This window comes from Ilyonectria robusta (genome assembly GCF_021365365.1).
Source record: "Ilyonectria robusta strain PMI_751 chromosome Unknown BGZ61scaffold_20, whole genome shotgun sequence".
In the NCBI taxonomy this organism is placed as follows: Eukaryota; Fungi; Ascomycota; class Sordariomycetes; order Hypocreales; family Nectriaceae; genus Ilyonectria; species Ilyonectria robusta.
In genome coordinates this window covers 152,945-173,701 of record NW_025764454.1, presented here as the reverse complement: position 1 = coordinate 173,701, position 20,757 = coordinate 152,945, and the positions used below count along the sequence as shown (strand labels likewise).

The following is a 20,757-nucleotide window of genomic DNA, read 5'->3' as shown; positions in this document are numbered from 1 at the left end:
TGGTGGCCTCCCTCCCGCTCGCCCCAAGCCTACGATGCTAGACCTGTTTTGGTTTGTGCCTGTATCAGTGATGTGATCGACTTGATAACTTATTTACTCCTCTCGTTTTTTTGTTCCCTGGCACGCGCGCCGCTCACACTCAGCTTCCAACCCGAATCATTCGTCCCGCCCCGGCAGAATCAACGTAATAAATTGCTCTGTACCGTCCAACGTGCTGTCGATCATACTTCCCCATCCCTGCTGTAGATAAAATAAATCCCAGATCATCCATCAATATCTCGCCTGCACAAACTACCTCTCCAGGGGAGCCCTTCTCCTCGCCAGGGGTCTACCTAGAGACCCGCCTCACCCCAAGGCCTCGACCGCCCTCAACCCAGCAACATGCCCCAACCTGCGTCCCAAAACCAGGCCATTTTTTTATTCCCTCGCAAGTAATCGCCTCCCCAGGACGAAAGCCACAATTATTCTAGCTAGCCTATACCTTATCAACTGCATCTCTATGCCAAGCCATTGGTCCCCGCGGCGTAGCCTGGCAATTCTCCGCCCCAATCCAACCAACGTCAGCTCACTAGAGGTCATTGTTGAGTAAACCCCTTGCCTAGAACCAACATCTGTCATTAGCCAATGCTCTCTAAGCATGGTGAGATAGCGCCATCGCAGAATATTAGTGATCAATTAATATTAGTGTCAGCAAGCTTCATGGCCTAAGTTTGCATCGCTCAAGTCATGTTGAGCCCCCTACCCTATATTCTTACTCGCAGACATCGGCCCGTTCCAACCTGATTTCATCTAGAACTATATCCGCGCGTTTTAGACTCTAGTCCGTCTGCAGTTGTCTCACCTTGACGAACCAGTTCACGAATATTGCTTTTTATAGATTCACATCGACAAATCGAACGATACTGAGCGTTGAGAGAAAACCACAAATCTCTTGTCTTCAAATCCGGGGGTATCAAATCCTACCACTAACTACACGCCACTCTTCCTCTCCAGTAGCTCCATATTCACGCCACTTATAGTGCTCCCCTGATGTATCCGCGAGATGCTCCCTCAAGCGTTCACCATTTTCTTTCACGCCCAGCCAGACCCATCGATATCATAAATGCCACAAACTTGCTCCTTTGCCCTGACCTTGAAGTGCACATCGCTCCAGATGATTCTCATCTCCGTCCCAATACATGTATAATAGGAAATGTCCAATGAGTGTATGTCGTGTTTCCATGCTGTTCATGGTGGTGGTATGTAAAGAAATACGCGGTTGGCTCGTCCTGGCCATGTCTTGATGTCGATTGTTGGTGACATTGCTCCGAAGAGAACGTCGCCTTAGGAGGTGGTGGTAAAGTCTATCGTTGAGAAGTAATACAAGTCGTTGAAACAAACGTAGTCCGGCGTTGGCCGTTTCATATACGTTGATGTGCCATAGGTGGTCGTCCGATTAGTATGCGTGGGCAGAGTCATATGAAAAGCCCATGTGTTGTTCCATAGGCGTTCCCGGCGTTATGCATGAGTTGTCGGGAGCAGGGCTTGGGATACCCCCGGCGCCGTACGGAGCCGAAAAGGCCTGCTCCTGCATATACCCGGCATCCATCATATCGGAATCGCCCATCTCAATGTCCTGCTCAGGGTTGCTGCTCGCCATGGACCGGAGGCTTCGGAGGTCCTCGGCGATGATGCCACCGGTGGATTGGGACATCATGGCATACTGCTGCTGCTGCTGCCGTGGGTCGAACATGGGTGCTGTGGGCATATTGGGGTATCGAAATTGAGGTGCCATTGTGCCTTGGGTTGCAACGTTGGTGGGGACGGCGTGTCGCGGAGGACGGGCAGAACGTCCGGCACGAACAGGTCCCGGCCGAGGGACAAACACCCGGCGCTGTGTTGCCATATATGCGGCCAGGTTGGGGTTAGCGCCCCGAGATATACGGAACTGATACTGATCGGGGTCCGGAGCCGGGGCCGAGGGCGGGAGCGGCGGTGCCCGGGACTTGTGTCCTGGAATCGGCTGGCGACATTCGTCCTTGATAGGGGTGATGAAGTCCTCGCGGTACTTTTGGATTGTGGAGGGTTCTGAGCCGAGGGCAATGGCGTACTGGACCAGAAGTTGCAAGTCACCCAGATGCCTCGTCTCCAGTCGTTTCCTCATGATTCCACTGGACTGGGGATGCCACTGCAGACGATTTCTCTCTTCATCATGCCACGACGAGTTGGCCCACGCATTCACCAACCCTGCCTGCCTCAACAAGTTGCGTATCCGAGCCGAGTAACTCCACTCTCCACTGTTGTTTCCTTCATCAAAGTGCTTCACAACATGGCCAACAAACTCCTTGAACGTGGAGTCGGCGTCGTCGTCGCTCGGGGATTCAAATACCGAGTTGCAGTTTTCGAAGCCACATGCGAATATGGTTTGAGGGCAAAGGTTGACCTTGGCATCATCTAAAGCCATGCGCGAGCCACCATGAGCCTGTTTGAGATGGGTCTTGTAGGCCGTCTGCCAGTCAAAGACCATAGTGCAGCCCCGATGACGACAGAACCACTGCGCATTCATATTATGGAAGTCTTCAATATGACGCTTGAGATCATTTTTGCGGGTGCACGTCTTCTGGATGTCCTCTTCGGCACAGAACCCGCAGGTAAAGGAGCCCTTTTGTTTGGGAGTATTCGACGCAGTGGTGGAATCGCCACAGGTGGTTATCGATGAGGCATCATCGTCCCGTATCGACGACTTGGTCGACGCTGCAGATGATTGGGACTTGCGGCCAAGAAGCTTGGCAGTTCGAGCCGAGACATTGGAGATGATGCTGCCGGTGACGGACGAGGTGTCGGAGGAGAAGGTGCGTATACTCGCAGCGTCAAAGATGCTGGCGGCGTCCTCGGACTTGACTGATGAGAGGGTGCTGGATGTGATGGCCGATGCTCCGTCGTGGTCTAGAGAAGTAGAGGGTTAATGACAACACATCCAGCTTTGACCATAAATAGACAGCTAGGGGTATGGATTCCTGATGCCCTCGATTCAATCCAAACCAACCAACAACGGGGCGGGCATGCCATCACGGAGAAAGTACTTACGGGCAATGGCCGGTGAAGTGGCCTCCTCGTCCATCAGTTGGGCTATGCCATCACGGCCATAGCGCCTCATCAGATGGCGAAGCAGTTGCCGGTCAAGGGAGTCGTCCTGATGCGACATGTCCGACTGCTGCGACATGCCGTCGGACTCGGCCCACGGATCCGGAGCCATGTTTGGGAGGGGGACGTGACTGTAAGAGTGGTGGAGCCCAGGAAAGCGTTACCCCAAGTCGATCCTGGGAAGGGCAAAGGTTATTGCGATGCCAGATCTTTCGCGTGCCGTGGTTTAGGCTGAATGGCGAGCGAGGGAGGAATGGTTGACGGCTTGAAGACGGCGGGGAGTATGGTGGCGGTGGGATGTGAGTGTGAGTGAGAGCCAAGGAGTGTGTGAGCGGAGGCGATAGGTTGGGTTGGTGATGGCTGTGGAATGGTGGTGGGTGGAGTTTTCAACCGGCCAAGAGAGGAAAGGAAGGAAAGGAAGGAAAGGAAAAGAGGGAAAAAGGAAAGAAAGATGAAGAGAGGCGGCGCGAGAGAGTCGAAATAGACAAGAGAGCACTGTCAGAACGAGGCCCAGGCCAGATGAGGCGAAGCGCTGCAGAGTGTGTGCGTGGGAGGGCCGTCAGAAGTCAGAAGTCAGAAGTCAGAAGTCAGAGCGACCCCCGAGAGCACAGAAAGGCACAGAGGCGTGGACTTTGGCGTTGGGGGCGTTGGCGTTGGATTTGGATCGCAAGTGACAAGCCGGAACAGGAACAGGACGGCAACAGGGGTGGTTGATAGCGGCGAACGTGGGCGAGCCCAGAGATAGCGGTACGCGACGCGAGAGGACACTCTGGGGTAATAGATACGAGCGACATCCACCAAGGATGACCCAGGGCGTGTCCAAGGGTGTCCAGGGTGTCCAAGGATGTTTAAGGGTGCCAAGGGCGTTTGAGTGGTTGTCCCAGGATCCAAGGATGGGTACCAGGTAGTCTGCGTGGGCGCGCAAGGAGAGGGAGAGCCGGACAAGGGGTAGCACGTAGGACGGTAGATAGCCGGCCGGGGGTGCGCTGAAGAGCCTTGTAGCAGTGAGTGGGCGAATGTCGTAGAGTGACAGTGGTCTTCGGTAGGTATCCGGGACGGGAGGGTACCTAGCACGAAATACCGTGATGCACTGACAGCAACCTTTGACACTTTTGTAAGTGTAATGGATCTGTGCGAAGACGACGGACGACGGACGACGGACAAGGCCGGGTTGGTTGGACTGCGTACGTGGAGCAAGTTGCGACGCCGAGAGCTGTGTGGACGAACGAACTGGCTATCCTGCCCTGGCCAGGCCTGCACTGACCTGCACTGACCTGCACCAACAGCGCAGGTTGGTTGCCCCGTCCGTGATAAACAGACGGAGCAGAAGGGGTCCCTGGAGGCCTGGAGGCCTGGAGGTGGATATCCACGGGGCCTTGAATGCTTTGGGCCTTTGCCTTGGGGAATTGGGCAGGAGCAAAAGCGAATGGAGCGCGATGTGACGGATGGTGAGGCTCGGTAGATGGAGAAGGGAATGAATGGGGATGGAGATGGAGAAGCAGAATGGAGCAATGGAGACCCAAGCGGAGTCGAGTGGAGGCGACGAACGGACTGCACCGAGATAGAGATACCGCTATGGAGACAGGATGGAGACACCTGGAGCTAATGATTAGGTACCAGCAGCCGGAGTAGCACCAGCACCGGGGCCAGCATTTGGCACCAAGCCAGCACCAGCTTGTGGAGAAGATCCGAACGATGACGGGATTGAATGTGTCGTTCGTCCCGGCCTTGGTGGTCTGCTTTGATTTGGGGGCGCCGAGTATCCAGCGCCGAGTACCATGTACTTTGGCTGTGCCTGAAGCCTGAAAGTGGCTTGCGTCTGACACGGGGGGGCCGGATGGAAGAGGTTCTAGGAGCAATAATACGGCGAGGTGGAACTTGGATGGAGAGGATGGCGCTCAACAGCGAGTGAGTCGAATCCAGCGGCCAGCCAATCAATCAGTCGTGCAGTGTGAATCCGGACAAAGTGTTGATGAAGGCGGAGAGAGCCCAGGTCAGATCGGGCAACAGGGCGGGCTGTGCTTCCTGGAGACAAGAAGGCGGAGAGGTGGACCTGTACTGTAGCCTGGAGAAGGTACCCGTGGGCTGCTGTGGTAATCCACTGTCGAGGTTATTGGCAGCCGTCCCCACCACTAAACTTCCACTGGATGACGCCGACTGGGTGCACTGTAACCCCTGTTGTCAACGTCCACCAGGGGTCCAGGCTTGATCTGGGTTTTACTGCAATTGGAACTGCAACATTTGAGGGATGATTTCAGAGAATGAATGAGTGAATGGGTGTGTTGCCAAGGGAAGAATGGATCAGCATGTACACGTAATTTAGAGAGTCAAAATAGACAACGCAGTCAACTAGGGCTCTGATTCACTCTCCTGCATACCATCCGGTTCGGTGCATCCCGCGTTCCACCATGTACATATTCATTCACCCATCCATCCATCCGCCGCCACCGACTCAGGCTGTGGCACTGCGAATTAATGCGACGTCCAACCTCGGGGAATTTTCCAGCCATTTCTGTCTCATCCAGGTTCAGAGTCGAGAGTCACAGTCGAGAGATCCAGGGCTGGATAGCAAAATATCTGTCAACCGGCGATCCCGGACCGGGGTACTCTCACTCATCGACAAGTGAGCGTTGAGGCAGTGAGCACGCGCATCTGAGCCCTGTTGCAGGCTATCTACTATGGAGTTGCTCCAACGATATTACCGTTACCTACAAGGTTCACTCACAGCGTGACACAAGAAAAACAACCCCTGCCTCCAAAAGCAAAGAGAGGCACGGAGAAAATAAAAAGAGAGCCCTATCTTGGCTCGTTGGAAGACCGGAATGTGGCATCTCTCCCGGGCAGGATCCGGCCCTAGACCTCTGGCCATTCCCAATATTTGGGGCTCACAGTGGGCACAGTGGGACGCGGTGGGACCCAGGGCCCAGCCGTGCCCCCGGAGCCAGGCCCAAGCTTCGCCCCGGAGGAGGAAGAGGATAGCGGAGGGCGAGAGGGCAGCGTGCTTAGGTGAAAGCATCTCGTGATGCGATCTGGGCCAAGGATCACGGACCATGGACCCACGATCCTTGGTCTGGAGCCGTCCAGGACGTGGTGGGCGGGCCTGGGGAAAGTCAGTTTAGTGCATGGGCCAAGGCTTAGATTGGGAGCCGCGCGCAAGTGGGAGGTCGAAGAGAGAGGGAGCGTGTGAGTGAGTGAATGAGTGAGTGAGTGAGCAAGAAGCGGCGCGGCACAGCGGGTAGCCAGCTCGAAAGCTGAGGTGAGGCTTGGGGTTTCGCGGGTGGTTTTGTGTGACGGACGGCGTCCAAGCCACTGTGTAGTACGTACAAGTGAGTGGTATGGGAGGACCATCTGATCGATCCATATCTGGAGGTACACAGGAATCCGTGGGGGTCCCGGCTCGCAACTGAGCACAGGGGGCAGATCTCATTCAGGGATTGATGGTTGATCTCTGGATAAGACGATGGTTTCATTTCTGGGTTCAATTGCATCGTGGGAGAGAGCCACCGAGCGAGAGAAAAGCCCGTTCGCATCCCAGACTTCCCCGGACCGCCGAGAAACCCTGGTCCAGCTGCGAGCATCTCTCTGTCCCTCGGCACAGTGGAGTTGGGTCGCAGCAGTGTGTCGGCATCGACTGCGGCTGATGCCACCCGGGGAGGATTTTGTACATGATACATGGCGCCCAGCGCGTCCAGCGCCAGCGTAGACGCATTGCACAACGTGCTGACTTGCATTCTCATTCTTACAGGCTGTCCGGTGGCTGCAGCAATTGGAACAAAGAGGCCGCAGAAGAAGGCGGCCGGGCCACAGACACTGGCCGGAGAGACACACACCATCGTCAGCCCGAATGATAACAGAAGCCACCCCGGAGGGAATGCCACCCACCACGCCGGCCACAGCCCAAGCCGACCGCCCACAGAAGCAGAAAAAGAACCGAACGCAAGGGGGGTGTGCGGCAGCGCTGCAAGTTGATGCAGAGACGCAGGGCACGCAATGGCATGGGAATGGGGGAATGCATCTGGGCGTCCAGGGCTTCATTGGGTGGCGTCGGGGCTGTGGCCCAATCAGGCGCCATCCTAGACTCGCAAGCTAAGCCCACCCCGAAGCGCAGCCATGGGCCCCCCAAATCCACCCTCCTCGCATTAATCACCACGACGCCAAATCGTTGATAAGACGCCTCCCTCCCAGAGATATCGACGACGCCACCCATAATGGGATGTACGTACTCCGTACTGCGTGCCCTGATCTTCAACGGGTACCTCGCCAAAGCGTCCTTGCAATGTACTCTACCTCGCGCCAGGACACCGTACCCAGCAGCCGCGACAAGAGACGCCCGCCTCACCCACGAGCCATGGATCTCATCTGTTTCCAGCTTCTTTCACCCATCCGCCGCCAGGGGAAACCGCATCCCTTTTATCATCCTCGCGCCTAGCGCCTGAGACAACGCAGATACACATTTACACTCCAAAAGTCACAAGACGCACAGCAGCATGGCTCCTTATCATCAGGCTGCCCTTTTCCTCTCCGGCGCCCTGATTGGCCGCCCCGGCCGCCCGGCTCCCATTGTGAACCCTGCGTTATGCGGCTATGTTCCAAAGGGACTCGCTTTAATTCTTGCGCCATGTATCTCTGTCGTGATCTCCCCGTGGCACAGCTGCGAAGTGCAACTGTAATTCCGAAGCTATGACTTCCAGCGCTGACACATGGATGGGCCGCCATCGTGTAGTGGAGCGGTAGGCTGAAAGCCTGTCTCGCCGGCCTTGCCTTGCCCTCTCATGCTCTCATCCTACGAGCGCCGGCTTGGTTTGGCCTGGCCGGCCTGCAACCCTCTCACCGGATCTTGTTGGACCGGTGTGCACGCCAGAGCTTGTGACGCCGCGTGTGCTGCTGTTGGATCTTCTTAACCGTGGTGGTCCAATGGCGGTGTCGGGCACGACTCAGTCCCCGACGGCCATCGGGGGGGCACGAACCTACAGCGTAGCAGGTACGAGGCCGAGACTCTCGCCATCTGATCCGATTCTTCCGTGCCGTGCCGACTAGAGAAATCCGGGGAAGCGGAGCCGATTTACCTATCCCAGCGTGCGTTGTTGTGTGGAAGGGTGATGCCAAGGATGAGGTTTGGTTGGTGGCATGTCGGTGGATATCATGGTTGCAACAACATGCAGTTCCTATCTCTAACCTCACAACGACGCAATAACAGCAGATGGACTTGCAATATCATTAATTTTGCACCGGGGTTTGAGGTTGAGTTAGCCCGTCCTACCAGATCAGCTCACAACCCCTCGTTCGTTTATCGTTCAAACATGATCATCTTGGCTCAACCAATTACACCAAGATAGTCAAAGCTCCGGTTTCTCCCAATCCATTCCCATCCACCCCCAGATAGCTAACCATATTGTGCTGAACACACCAATCAAGCCTTCAAAAACTCGAGGAGATCCTTGTTGACCTCATCACAGCAAATGTTGGGCAGCGCATGAGGGCCTCCAGGGTAGACCTTCAGCGTACCCTGCGGCAGCACCTTTATCGCCTTGAGGGCCGACGACTGGATCGGGACAACCTGGTCGTCGTCGCCGTGGAGCAGCAGGACGGGAATGTCCATCTTCTTCAAGTCCTCATTCAGGTCCGTCTCGGAGAAGGCCTTGACGCAGTCATACACGTTCTTGAAGCCGGCCATCATGCCCTGCAGCCACCAGCTCTGCACAAGACCCTCGCTCTTGACGACGCCGGGGCGGTTGAAGCCGAAGAAGGGGCCGTTGGGCACGTCGAGGAAGAACTGCGCGCGGTCCTTGACCATGGCCTCGCGGAAGCTGTCGAAGACGCCAATGGGCAGGCCCTCCGGGTTGCTCTCGGTCTGCAGCATCAGCGGCGTGATGGCGCTGATGAGCACCGCCTTGCTGACCCTGCCGGTGCCGTACTTGCCCACGTAGCGCGCGACCTCGCCGCCGCCGGTCGAGTGGCCGACCATGGTGATGTTGCGGAGGTCCAGGTGCTCGATAAGCTGGTTCAGGTCGTCGGCGTACGTCGTCAGGTCGTTGCCCTCCCACGGCTGGCTGGAGCGCCCGTGGCCGCGGCGGTCGTGGGCGATGACGCGGTAGCCCTGGCTGGCGAGGAAGTATGCCTGGCTGTCCCAGTTGTCGGCATTGAGCGGCCACCCGTGTGAGAAGGTCACGGGCTGGCCCTCGGGGTTGCCCCAGACCTTGTACCAGATCTCGGTGCCATCTCTGAGAGTGAGGGTGGGCATGATGAATGGCGGCTTCGGAATTGAGCGTGTAAGTGCGGATGGCCTTTGATGAATTGCAAGTCAGCAATGAGTAAGTCGACGATATCAGTGAGTCTCAATGTCTCCAACCCCCGGCCTCGAGCCCCAGCTGGCCGTTATTATAACTCCATCGCGACGATGACTGATGGTAGTCGACTCTGACTGATGGTCGTTCAGCCTGACGTAATGCCCCAACATGGTGTTTTCGGCGACAGTGGCGACGGCTCTGACGGCTAAATGGTGGACTCTACGAGAAGAAAACAACCCGTCTGCGTCTCGACCACACCCTACGCCGGTAGCCGCATTAGAGCCTTGGAAGTGGCCATCCACCAGCGAGACTCCCGCCTGCTAAAGGCATTCTCATGGCGATATCATCATCGCTGTCTGGAGCTAAAGGCGCCTCTTTCTCAGCACTTAGCCAGGGTTCTCGTAGGCGAGGCCATTGCTATTGGCGCCCCACTCCGCATGGCCAAAATACAGTGAGCTAGAGCAATGACGTAGGCAACACCACTTGGCAAAGCCGGGCCGTTCAAACGAGAGTTGTCTGGAAAGGAAGCTCGAGTTGCAGCTTTCGCCTCAGGGCATCTTGGCGTAGGCGTCGTTGGAACCGATATCCGTAGACAGACCTAACATCCGTCTTGGCATCGCCATGGCCGCCTTAGCGGTGCCGACTCAGCCTGATCTCACCACGCCAGAGTCGACTTCACAAGACAATAATCCTCCTCCTCAGCTAGAGCAAAACGTCATCAACAAATCCCCATCGCCTCCCTTCAATCCCAATCCTTCCGCGGCGCAGCCTTACCGAACCATCCATCTCCCCCCACGGCCTAGCCAAGGAACAAAACGAATGACCTGCATATCCCTCACACCCCGACATCATCTCCGAGATATATGCGATTCCCGAACTGGCTCTCCGAACTGACTCCCCGCGTCAATGGGTGAATGTAGATATCCAACCCCAGACTCGTAGTACCACCACATGCGTAGATAGCCACTGACTAATTAGGTTTGGCTTCTCTGGGCCTTGCATTGTATAACCTCTCACGGATGTAGGACCGAGGCCAGATGAAACCTCTTGATAAGCTCATAAAGTCACCCCCAAGAGAGATTGGAATACACCCATTTCCTTTCTGTAGCTACTGCTCCCTTGATAAGGCCTAATCAACTTGCATACACGAACTCATGTGAACCAGTATTTGATTTAGAACTGTGCATGACCAGCCGACCCTCTACATCGACATCGCTCACACCTCAGAATACCTACCCTAGACTGCATATGGCAAACCGCCATAAACGTGACAATGCATGTCCCCTGAACGGTGCACGGTGATTAATCACATATCAAACAACCTCAAGTGTCCATCCAGTACTCTATACAAGACGTAACTTCTCAACAGATTACATGTTTGGCTGGTGTCTCACCGCGTATCTACCGCCATATCCGGCACAATGCTCCGATGCAACCCCCTTAGTTCACGCCATCCTGGACGTAGTATACCGCACTGCCCGTGGCTGGCCGACTCACCACGACCGCCCCGGCCTCTTGCTCGGCCGTCAACTCCCGCTTGGCAAAGTACTCCTTCTCCAGCGCCTCCGTGACTGCCGCCACCCGGTCCGCCGGCACCAGGTGCACGCTGCAGCCGCCCCATCCGGCGCCGGTGACCCGAGCGCCGTACGCCCCGGCCGCTCGCGAGATGGCGCAGATCTGGTCCAGCTCCGGGCAGCTGCACTCGTAGAGGTCGCGGCATGACGTTTGCGTCTCGTTGAGAAGCTCGCCGAGCTGTTTGTTGAAGGCCGTCGTATCCGTCGCACCAGTGTGGACGGGCCGCTCAAGGAGGGCCATGAAGCTGAGCACGCGGAGGGCTTCGGAGAAGACGTGGACGGCACGCTGGCGGAGCTTGAACCGCTCGGCACGAACGGGCAGCTTGGACATGAAGCGGGCCTCGAGCTCTGGGATAGTGATGTTGAGCGCCTTGGCCACTTCCTCGCGCGTGTATCCTTCCTCCTGTGTCAGCGTCTCCTTGGTGATGGCCAGCAGCTTCTGGAGCTCCTCCTCCATGGATAGGCTCTTAGCAGCAGCGTCGCCCGAGCCGCTCTGGTTGCGGAAGAAGGCGTTGTGGAAGCCCTGCAGACTGACACCCAGGGGTCCAGCATCCTCGGGCAGCTCGACGCCCGCCGGGTTGAGGACGGCATTGAGGTAGGCCGCCGCCATGCTGCACTCGACCACGCGCAGGTTGTAGTGGATAGGGCCAGTCACCTGCTTGTTGGAGGTGACGAAGGACTGGACGATGACGAAGCATAGCTCCGGCGTCGTGGGAGGGAACTTGACGGGGCGCGCAGAGAGCTCCGGGCTGAACGAGACGAAGAGGGCGGCGCCTTGCTCCGAGAAGACTGAGGCAGACTGGTCCATGCTATATCAAGAGTGAGCAACGGGGAAATGGGTTGGAAGTTGGGGATGGACAATGACATACCCGCCCGAGTTGACGCCTACGGCACGCTCGCTCACGATGGCAAGCTCAGTCAACTCCTTCTTGTCCACCGCCTTGTTGCCATTTGCGACCATGACGGCGAGCGAACTCGCGCTCACGACGGCAGCGCTGGAGCTCAGTCCTCCACCGACGGGCACGTTGCCATCCACAAGCAGCTCCATGTCGACGGGTCGGAAGCCCTGGCCATGCTGCTTCCTCAGCAGGTTCAGCACGCCGCGCAGACCGCTCTTGAAGTAGTTGGTCCACTCGAACTTGGTCGCGTCAATCTCGACCTCCCCGTCGATGGGCAGCTCGAACTCCTTGGCGGCAAACTTGTCGTCCTCGACGTTGGCGATGCGGATGCGGAACGTCTTGGCATCCGGCGCCGCAGGCTTGGCGGCGACGGCGAGCAGCGCGTCGGCGGTGATGGCCATGGGCAGCACCGAGTACAGTGAGTAGTCAATGTGCTCGCCGATGATGTTGACGCGGCCGGGCGAGCGCGCGACGAAGCTGGCCGGGTGGCCGTAGAGGGCCTCGAACTTGGTGACGAGGTTGTTCCATCGCGGAGCCTCGGCGACGAGGGCGTCGGCGGGATAGATGTCGCTGAGGGCGCTGGCGATGGGGACTGGGCCGGACATTTTGGTCACGGGTGAGGGAAACGGCCAAGATGCCTTTTGGAGCTTCTAAAATGCAGAGGGAACTGGATCCAGGCGGGTTTGCGGCCTTGTCGCAAAGCACGAGATCTGGTGATGTGATGATGCCCCGCGGTGACCCCTCGTGTTGTAGAGGATGACGTCGCTTCTCTGAGAAGCAGAATGCAGTTTCCACGGTCTGAGCAGTACACAGTCAATGCCTCTCGTCTTGCCAAAGCCAAAAGTCCTGTAGATGAAGAGATGCAAAGAGCGCAAGTTGGTCGTCCCACCAGCACGATGAAGAAAAAGGCGTTCCGCCGTGGAGTGACCCTCACCTGTCGGCTTCGCGGGCCAGCTCCAACGGCCAGTTCCCCCGCCATGTTTTTAGTTATGCGCTGGCTAAATGGGGGAACTCTCCATATCCCCACCTATCGGCGGTTTGTCCGGCTTTACCGGCCGGAGCGCGTGCCCCTTTGCCATGGCTGGGCGCGATCCCACTCGTAGCATTGCGCCTCGCCGGCTCGGTGGACTGACGGCGTCGAAACGAGTGTTTGCGTGACGGTGTGCGTGATCGAATGAGGCCTGGGTTTGATCTGTTGTTGGGCTGTTGGGAGTTTCCATCGCACGGTTGCGGGTTGCGCTTCGGGGGTCCCGCTAATTCGGGGTTCTGAGGCCCGGATTTCGACACACTTGCACGGAGCTTCCGTGGAGCTGAGGAGATGTGTTGTTTGTCAATGGAGAGTAACCGGAACTGCAGAGCCTTCAAGCTCGTATACTTATCAAAGCTCGCAATGTCAGACTTTTACGTTGGAGCCAGGCTGTCAGGGCCGCAGTACTGAATTCACTTCAGCCTCCGTCGGTCCTTGATCCCCCGAGCAGTCTTTGTGCCCCACGGCCAATCAACCGAGCAGAAATAGGCGCTGGTCTAACCACAAGGGGAATCCTACAGGAACAAAGCGACGACCTGCTGAATGAATGGTGAGAATAACGGCGACTAAGAATGGAGTTGGCCAAGGTGAAGCTTGCCGGCTGCCAGCTGCCAGCTGGTTGCCGTCGCGCCGTCCAGGCTGCCAACAGCTGTCAGGGAGTTGAGTCAAACCGATCATGACCAAAGACTGGTGCTTGCTCAAAACACACGACTGGATTATTTCAACTCAAAACACATTCATTCACTACCAACGTTCTCTATCCAACCTACCTCTTGCCGCTGGCCGAGTCCAAAACGCGCATCATGGGTTACCCAGTAAGGGACCTCCAACCCGGGACTCTGTACCTGACCATTTCCACCTCCCACACGCCGGAGCGCGACACGGGCAACGTCCACGACTACCACTCATACCCCCCTAACACCCTCGACCCGACCATCTACGAGACATCGTGCGCCCAGGGATACGGCAACGAAGAGTTCCAGTGGGGGCTCTACTGGCACCGCGGCCTCGGCGATGGGACGTGGTTCATGCTCCACCGCTTGCTCTTCATCCCGCCTGGCGGAATCCCCGGCGTCACACATCCAATGTACATCCTCGACCAGCAGGAAATGTCACAGTCTCCGCGGCTTTTCGCCCACGTTATCGGTCTCGTTCGCGTTCTCCGGGTCCCAGAAGCACTCGCTACCGACCTGACATCCTACCTCAACTGGCTGGCGCCACAGGCCGCCATGCAGGCCCACCGCAGTTTTATGTGGGCGTCGTCGGTATATCTTCGAACGCGACGGCACGTGGCCAAGATGCAAGGAGCAGTTGACCGCGGGGCGGAGGGCTTCGACATCACGGTGTTATTGTACGAGGCGCTCAACTTTGCGTACGGAGAGGTTTGGTACGGGCTGTCTCGACAGTTGCCTCGGCCGATCATGGCATCGGATGCTGGGCTCGCGATGGTCTCCGGAGAGGACAGAGAGTCGGACCGGGATCGAGGGAAGGACGCATCGTTAGTTGCGGTCAATTGAGCGTGCTCAGATCCACGAGACCATTGGTTGAGTTGAGGGCCAATGCAGGCGTCGGAATCCTGTTATCAGTTGGCCAGACAGAAAAGCCATGGCAAAGGATGTAAGAAAGGAGTCGAATATGCAAGGTAAGTCTCGACGCCTAACGCCCTCATTCTTTCTCACCTTTGGGCTGGGATGGTAACAATATCACAGGTACTGTAACCTCGCGTATTGCAACACGTCGCACAATCACGCTCAATCGCGACTGGCGAAACGCGCAGGATAATTGGAGGGATTGATGCGGTACTGTCGAGTAGAAATAGAAGTGCAACATGGATGGAAACGGGCCATCATGTCATGAGCAAGATTGCGCGGGATAGAGGGTGTTACAGAGGGAAGAGAGCTGGGATTACGTGAGAGCCGGATCACTGCAAATGTACGTCATCGGAATGTCCTTTTGAAACCCCGCCAATAGCAACCCCTCCAACTCCCCTCGCTGGTCAGTTTAGTATTGTCTGTGCTTGCGATGATCGAAAAGCCCCGCCAAGGCCCTGTCGATGTGTGTCTCAGGGCCAGGATGCTACTGTCTGGGTCTTGGCCTCTTAGACGAAAGCAGTAATGAAAAAATTAATCGACGTCAATAGGCGAAGGCCGTCTACCTTGCAACCGAGCTTCTGTAGCTTTGAATATCAGAGCTGCAATCGTAAAGTGTTTGCCCTGACTGAGAATATGCCCAGCTGCACAAATGGGATGTCCACAGGTGCCTTTTGATGCCGTGCTCACCGCATAACCGGAATAGATGTGCCGTGCCCTTCGAGGCCCTTGTTTGATGAAACCATGGCGTTGGGGACGTCGGTGGGAGGGTTTGACTAAGCCTCTATGATCAAATCAGCGTCTCAATACAGGTGACAGACCGGGGAGTTTGACTTGCGCTTGGCGGAGGTACATCCAATCGACGATGGGGCTCAACGCCATTCGCTTGGGCCGCGCGGAAACGTCCAAGAGCCAAAGGCGAGGCTACGGTCCAGACGGGGCCCAGACGGGGCCCTCATATGTGCTCTAGGTACCTCACTCCCGAGCTGAGGCACGGTTTTGAGCATGTTCATGAGGCAGCTTCCCTGTCTGAGTGCTGGGTTCCCGTCCTGGGCGGCCGCATAGTGCTAAATACACCAGCCGAGGTAAGGTCAGTGAATGGAGACAAAGCGGAACGCGGCGAGCCCTGAAGAAGTGGAGAGTGACGGGAGTTGAATGGGGCACTCCGAGCGTGAGCTAATGCCGGAGCGGTTCTCGCCCACGCAAGGTACCTCAGGTTTGTTAGGTAGGTAGGTCTTGCCACCTGCCTGCCACCTGCCACCTGCCACCTGCCACCTGCTTGCCTCCTCTCCTCACAGTAGGTATAAAAGTCGAACACCGTCCCAGTGTCACATTCCAATCCTGCTTCTCCACCTCTCATCATCGCAAGCTCTCACAAATTCCACACAACAAAAACCACCAACTCCAACCAAAATCCCTTTCAAAACCCATCATCATGTCTGGCTGTGGATGTGCTTCCTCTGGCTCTTGCGGCTGCGGCCCTAGCTGCACCTGCGCTGGCTGCCCTGTAAGTTATGGTTTCCCCCGGACTCTCACCCAAGCCAGGTCTGGCTTGGTTTATGGAGATGCTGTGGATGACGAACGCTAACGACTGCCAATCAAGCACAAATAAGCTACCCACCCCATGGACGACGAGAACCTTGAGGACCTCGAGGAGTAACGATTTGGGGATGGCGTGGACAAGTTTGAAGTCGACTGGAGGGAGTCGGGCAAGGCATGGATCCACTCGTTTTGTGCCGGGAATGGGATAATCAGAGACTCGCCAGAATGACAATATTCAGATACTGGTAGATCAACAAGAGTCCTCATAGCACATCCTCACCTCTGCATGCTTTGTAACTGTCTATGTGAAGTGATGTTGATGATTGGAGATGTTTCATATAGTCTTAGATGCCCACCAGTATCCAACATCCCAGCACATCCCAGCACATCCCAGCTAGACACTTGGGGATTGACATTCCCCCCCCCCCAGCAACACCCTCTCCATCAATATAATGATCTACTTATTCCCAACGATGTGGCCCAGCAGGGAAAAAAGCCAGGACAGGACTCAATCCCGTGTCATACCGCTCCTCCCTTACAGCCAACCTCATCCCGGTCTCCCGGTCTTCGCCACTGTGCTTCTCGTTCGCCTCCTCCACGTCTTCCACGTCCTCTACGTCCACAGCAGTCCACTTCCTCTCATGTATCCTCCCTCGGTGGTATGCGACCAACATAGCCTCCCGCAGTAGTCTCCCACAGTATAGCATGGCAGCTAGCATCGATATGGCAAAACTCGCCTGGGCAACGTGACAGAAACCCCGAGTCCCTGCCCAGCCATCTGCACACCCGCGCGTGAGGTACCAGGGGTGCGCACTCGGGTGTTTCGGGTCGGAGAAGTCCCCTGATGCCTGGCCGGCGAGGCTGATGATCCAAAGGAACGCAAGAAGCATGTCGTACAGGATGGTGGCATAACGGGGGAGGTAGTCGAGATGGGCCATGGTGCCGCGAGCGAGGAAGATTACGAAGCTGAGAATGGCGATGGCAAGATTTGAGTCTGTCAACCTGGACTCGTAAACAAGTCAGCGAATGTTTTTGGCATTCCGGGATGGCCGTTTGGCGACAGTTGTCTTTCAGTTACTTACCTCTGCGACCAGATCAACGGAATCTCGGGCGGCTCGAGATGGTTGGCATAGAAGTAGATGCGTTGTTGAGGATTCGAGTTCCATCCTTCTACGCCCCCATTCCCCCACAGTTTTGACCTGAAGCGATCCGGATACGCAAGACCAAAGAGCACAACTGCGGTCGTGGCGATGATCAACTCAAGGCCCAGAAGGACGATGGAGAGCTTGGTCGGACGGGCCATCGTGATGCAAGGGCGGTGTCTCTTTAGACGGCGACGAGGCGAGTCTGAGGAACATGGCTGCGAGCATTGGGCGTTTATTACTGCCATGAGAAATACTTGATGTACGATGTGATGAGCGCTGTGGTGCGTGACCGACGAGGCCAGGCAGGTGAAACTTGCTCATACTCCCGCACAGGGGCCGTATGGGTACTCTCCGGTACTTGGCGGATAAACGATCACTTTAGTAATATGTGAGTCCGATGGATATCGAAAGAAGGTCCTGTCGGGGGCGGTTGGGAATTTTTATCGTGCAACGGTATCACCGGTCGAGATGGGGCCCTTGGGTGGCGATGTTGGAGAGGAGGCGTTGGAGGAAACGCGGCGTCGAGGCGCTTCGGGACTGAACTTTGTCTCAGACATAGGGTCTCACTGGGCGAGAGGCGCCTCGAAGAATAAAAGATGAATTTGATGAGCAAATTCACACTTATGGACTATTCTTGGCATGGTGGCACAGTACCTCCGTCAGGGAGTGGAACAGCGACCGTTCTTGATTCCGGCATGTCAACCACCAACTCTTGGGAGACTCATCCCATGTGGCAGTGTTAAGCACTCGGTATATCTATTATACTAACTATTTGTTAAGAGCATGGGATCCGCTCTGTGACATCCATGTCGGACGAGGAGGTGCGTGCTGTCCCGTGTGGATTAAGATGGGAGTTCGCTCCCGTGCATAAACTCTGAGCACAGAGGTCCTTGCACGACATGGGAAGGGAGATCATATGATGTTTGTAACCTGGCCAGCGGGAAGAGGAAACTTTTACTTGTGAGGTCTTTAGTATTGTTTGCTCGGTCAATTTTGTTCCATCTGGAGGATTTTCTTGTACATGAGGTTGTGAGACTACTTGAAGACTAGGATGTAGGTTGTTTGGGTGACAAGTTGTGCGAATAGAGAAGCTATTCGACCGGATGACGTATCGAGCACCGATGAAGAGTATTCAACCGTCGTCTTATTCACGAATTTCTCGCCTGAGCTGCACCATTCTTGAATGTTGTTTGTTTCTTGACGAACTCGCTTGTCGCTGTGGAACTGTCAGCCCCCCTACTCTGATTGGCTGGCCGCCTCCATCCGAATCTGGATGATGATGTAACCCCCTCCACTCGGAAGAAGCAAGCCGCATCTGGAGCTGATGGCTCACGAGCAGAAGTTGAGCCAGCGGCTTTGGCTGAGCTTTACCCGAACATCAGCGCTGACACCAACCAACCACCGCCTGGCCGCCTCAGCCAAGCAAACGCGCGCGTATCTTTTTCTTCGTCTGCAGCATTTGATTATTGCTTCTTGATTCACGTCCTTGTCGTCTTTACGATGCAATGAGATAGCCTTGCCCGCCCGACCCAACCCGACCCTGCCGTTTCCGATCGCCATCGCCGTCGCCCAGAGATTCCGGGCCGCACGCGACACACACGCTCTTACAATGGCGCCCAACACCAACAACTTGGATACCGCCGACCGCTCCGCCGCGCCGCAGAGCCTCGAAGTCGACACCCCGCGCCGATGCTTCATCTGCCTGACCGATGAGGAGCCCTCCGACCCGCCGTCGTCGTGGGTCGACCCGTGTCCCTGCACGCTCGAGGCTCACCAGGACTGCATGCTCTCGTGGGTCACCGACTGCGAGCGCTCCAACAAGCCGCTGCAGTGCCCCGTGTGCAAGTCGCAGATCCGCCTCGAGGGCCCCTGGGATCCCCTCGTCGCCCTGACCGATGTCGTCTCCTCCAAGTTTACCCGCGCGAGCCCGTTCATGCTGTTGACGTCGGTCACTATGGGCGTCCAGTTCAGCCTGCAGATGTACGGTGCCTGCGCCATGTGGGCCTTTGCTGGACGGGAGTCGTTGGTGCAGTTCATGTTGGGTCCGGAGCTGAATGTGGGTGGCCAGAACTCGAGGATCATGAGGATGGCAAGCGAGAGACTGGGCAACGCGCTGATTCTCATGAACGTGGGTCCGGCTTTGCTCCTAGGACAGTTGACTCCGTGGTTGGGCAACAAGATCTTCCTCCCTACTGCTTCATTGGTATGTTCCACTATTGTTGCCACGAGCGCCATCTGACATGTCTTTCTAGTACGGCGTCTACCGTGTCATGCACGATGATCAATTCCTAGCCTGGCCTCCTTCGCCCCAGATGGCCATGACCATGTTCCCTTACCTCCGTTCAGCATACCTCAACTTCTGGCGGGAGTTTGTATTCCCCTACGAGGTCAACCTCAACCGACAGATGCAGGGTCTACCCGCGCTGGAGCCCCGGCCGAACGAGGAACCGGCTAACAACCAGCGGGCTGCCCAGCGGAACGAAAACGGCGGCGTTCTGGGCTTCCTGAATAACCTCCTGGATGCGCTCGAGCCCGACGACGACGACGAGGGTGGGGGTGATGCAGCGGGGCAGCTGAGAATTGCCCACGAGGAGGGTAACGATGCGGAGGGGAACTTGGTCGTTGATATCGTCATCGAGGAGGTTGTCGACATTGTTGAGGAAGATGTTAATGAGTTTTCTGATGATGAACAAGATGGAATCGAAGGCGGCTGGGGTCGACGGGTAGACCAGCCCCCGGTACAAGCTGCTCCAGAGGTAGGACGAGAGCCGGCCGCCGCACCGGCAGAACCCCCTGCGGACCTCCCTGCGCAGCACAACGAACACGAAGCTCCGCAAGCGCCTCCGGCACGCCGGCCTGGCCTCGGAACCATTCTCTCCGGCGTGTCCAACGCCATCGTCAGCGCCCTGATCCTACCGGGAATCTCGTACGTAATGGGCGAGCTGCTCCGGCTGGCAATGCCCAGGTCGTGGACCACGATGCCTAGGAATCCGTGGTTCCGCACCGTGGGCATCATCCGACCGGGCCTGTTCCAGCAGCAGTGGGGACGCAGCTTGGTGGGCGGGTGCTTGTGGGTGGTGATGAAGGACGTGGTGCGGCTGTACACCAAGTACCGCAAGGTGGCGGCCATGGGGAAGCGGAGGGTGAAGAATGTAGAGAGGCATCGGAGGGGCAAGTGAGAAAGACGCCCGAACAGATAGCGGCCCTGTGGGAAGCCTTGGTTTACGAGCTGGCGAAGCATTAGACGGAGTTTAGGGGGGTTGCAGAATTACTGTACAGGAAAGGAAAGGACAGGAAAGGGATAACGAGGGGATCGCATAGGACTAGCGAGACACCAGAAATTCAACTCGAATTATTTATAGGTATTTGTTTTGATATGTTTTTGGATAGATTGAAGGTGTAGTATGTGCCAAGCTGGTAGGAAGATGGTCTGGCTAGGAACCTGGAGACCCAAGGGTTCTTTGTAACCGGAAATGAGTTCCCAGCTCCAACCTTGCAAGCTGCCCGCCATATGATACCTAGCTATATAATCTCGTCAACGGCTCTTGACCTACCTACCTCCATCATCCTG

At 56.5% G+C, this 20,757-nt stretch overlaps 6 protein-coding genes across 6 annotated transcripts; 2 read left to right on the top strand and 4 right to left on the bottom strand.

The window, feature by feature from the left end:
* Positions 1-1,435: 1,435 nt before the first annotated feature.
* Positions 1,436-3,235, bottom strand: BGZ61DRAFT_361311 (uncharacterized protein; the record flags this gene model as incomplete). Its single annotated transcript, XM_046241258.1, has 2 exons — positions 1,436-2,925; positions 3,067-3,235. The coding sequence occupies 2 exons, from the start codon at positions 3,233-3,235 to the stop codon at positions 1,436-1,438; spliced, it is 1,659 nt and encodes a 552-aa protein (XP_046099891.1).
* Positions 3,236-8,533: 5,298 nt separating this feature from the next.
* Positions 8,534-9,364, bottom strand: BGZ61DRAFT_536233 (non-heme chloroperoxidase; the record flags this gene model as incomplete). Its single annotated transcript, XM_046254362.1, has 1 exon — positions 8,534-9,364. The coding sequence occupies one exon, from the start codon at positions 9,362-9,364 to the stop codon at positions 8,534-8,536; it is 831 nt and encodes a 276-aa protein (XP_046099890.1).
* Positions 9,365-10,850: 1,486 nt separating this feature from the next.
* BGZ61DRAFT_481902 (ribosomal protein S5 domain 2-type protein) lies at positions 10,851-12,488 on the bottom strand (the record flags this gene model as incomplete). Its single annotated transcript, XM_046249348.1, has 2 exons — positions 10,851-11,793; positions 11,854-12,488. 2 exons carry the CDS (start codon positions 12,486-12,488, stop codon positions 10,851-10,853), a joined length of 1,578 nt encoding a protein of 525 aa, XP_046099889.1.
* Positions 12,489-13,695: 1,207 nt separating this feature from the next.
* BGZ61DRAFT_361218 (uncharacterized protein) lies at positions 13,696-14,427 on the top strand (the record flags this gene model as incomplete). The annotated part of the gene is made up of 1 exon (XM_046241248.1): positions 13,696-14,427. A coding segment is annotated over one exon (732 nt), but the record flags the coding sequence as incomplete, so codon positions are not given.
* Positions 14,428-16,502: 2,075 nt separating this feature from the next.
* On the bottom strand, positions 16,503-17,344 carry BGZ61DRAFT_361250 (uncharacterized protein; the record flags this gene model as incomplete). Its single annotated transcript, XM_046241252.1, has 2 exons — positions 16,503-17,043; positions 17,124-17,344. 2 exons carry the CDS (start codon positions 17,342-17,344, stop codon positions 16,503-16,505), a joined length of 762 nt encoding a protein of 253 aa, XP_046099887.1.
* Positions 17,345-18,546: 1,202 nt separating this feature from the next.
* Positions 18,547-20,452, top strand: BGZ61DRAFT_97574 (uncharacterized protein). The gene is made up of 2 exons (XM_046257285.1): positions 18,547-19,389; positions 19,439-20,452. Exons 1-2 carry the CDS (start codon positions 18,796-18,798, stop codon positions 20,363-20,365), a joined length of 1,521 nt encoding a protein of 506 aa, XP_046099886.1. The 5' UTR covers positions 18,547-18,795; the 3' UTR covers positions 20,366-20,452.
* Positions 20,453-20,757: the final 305 nt, after the last annotated feature.

What these genes read in the sequence shown, in the direction of transcription:
- BGZ61DRAFT_97574 (XM_046257285.1), top strand. Translation starts at nt 18,796, where the DNA reads ATGGCGCCCAACACCAACAACTTGGATACCGCCGACCGCTCCGCCGCG. An exon ending in TCCTCCCTACTGCTTCATTG is followed by an intron (nt 19,390 to 19,438) that starts GTATGTTCCACT and finishes ATGTCTTTCTAG; the next exon opens with TACGGCGTCTACCGTGTCAT.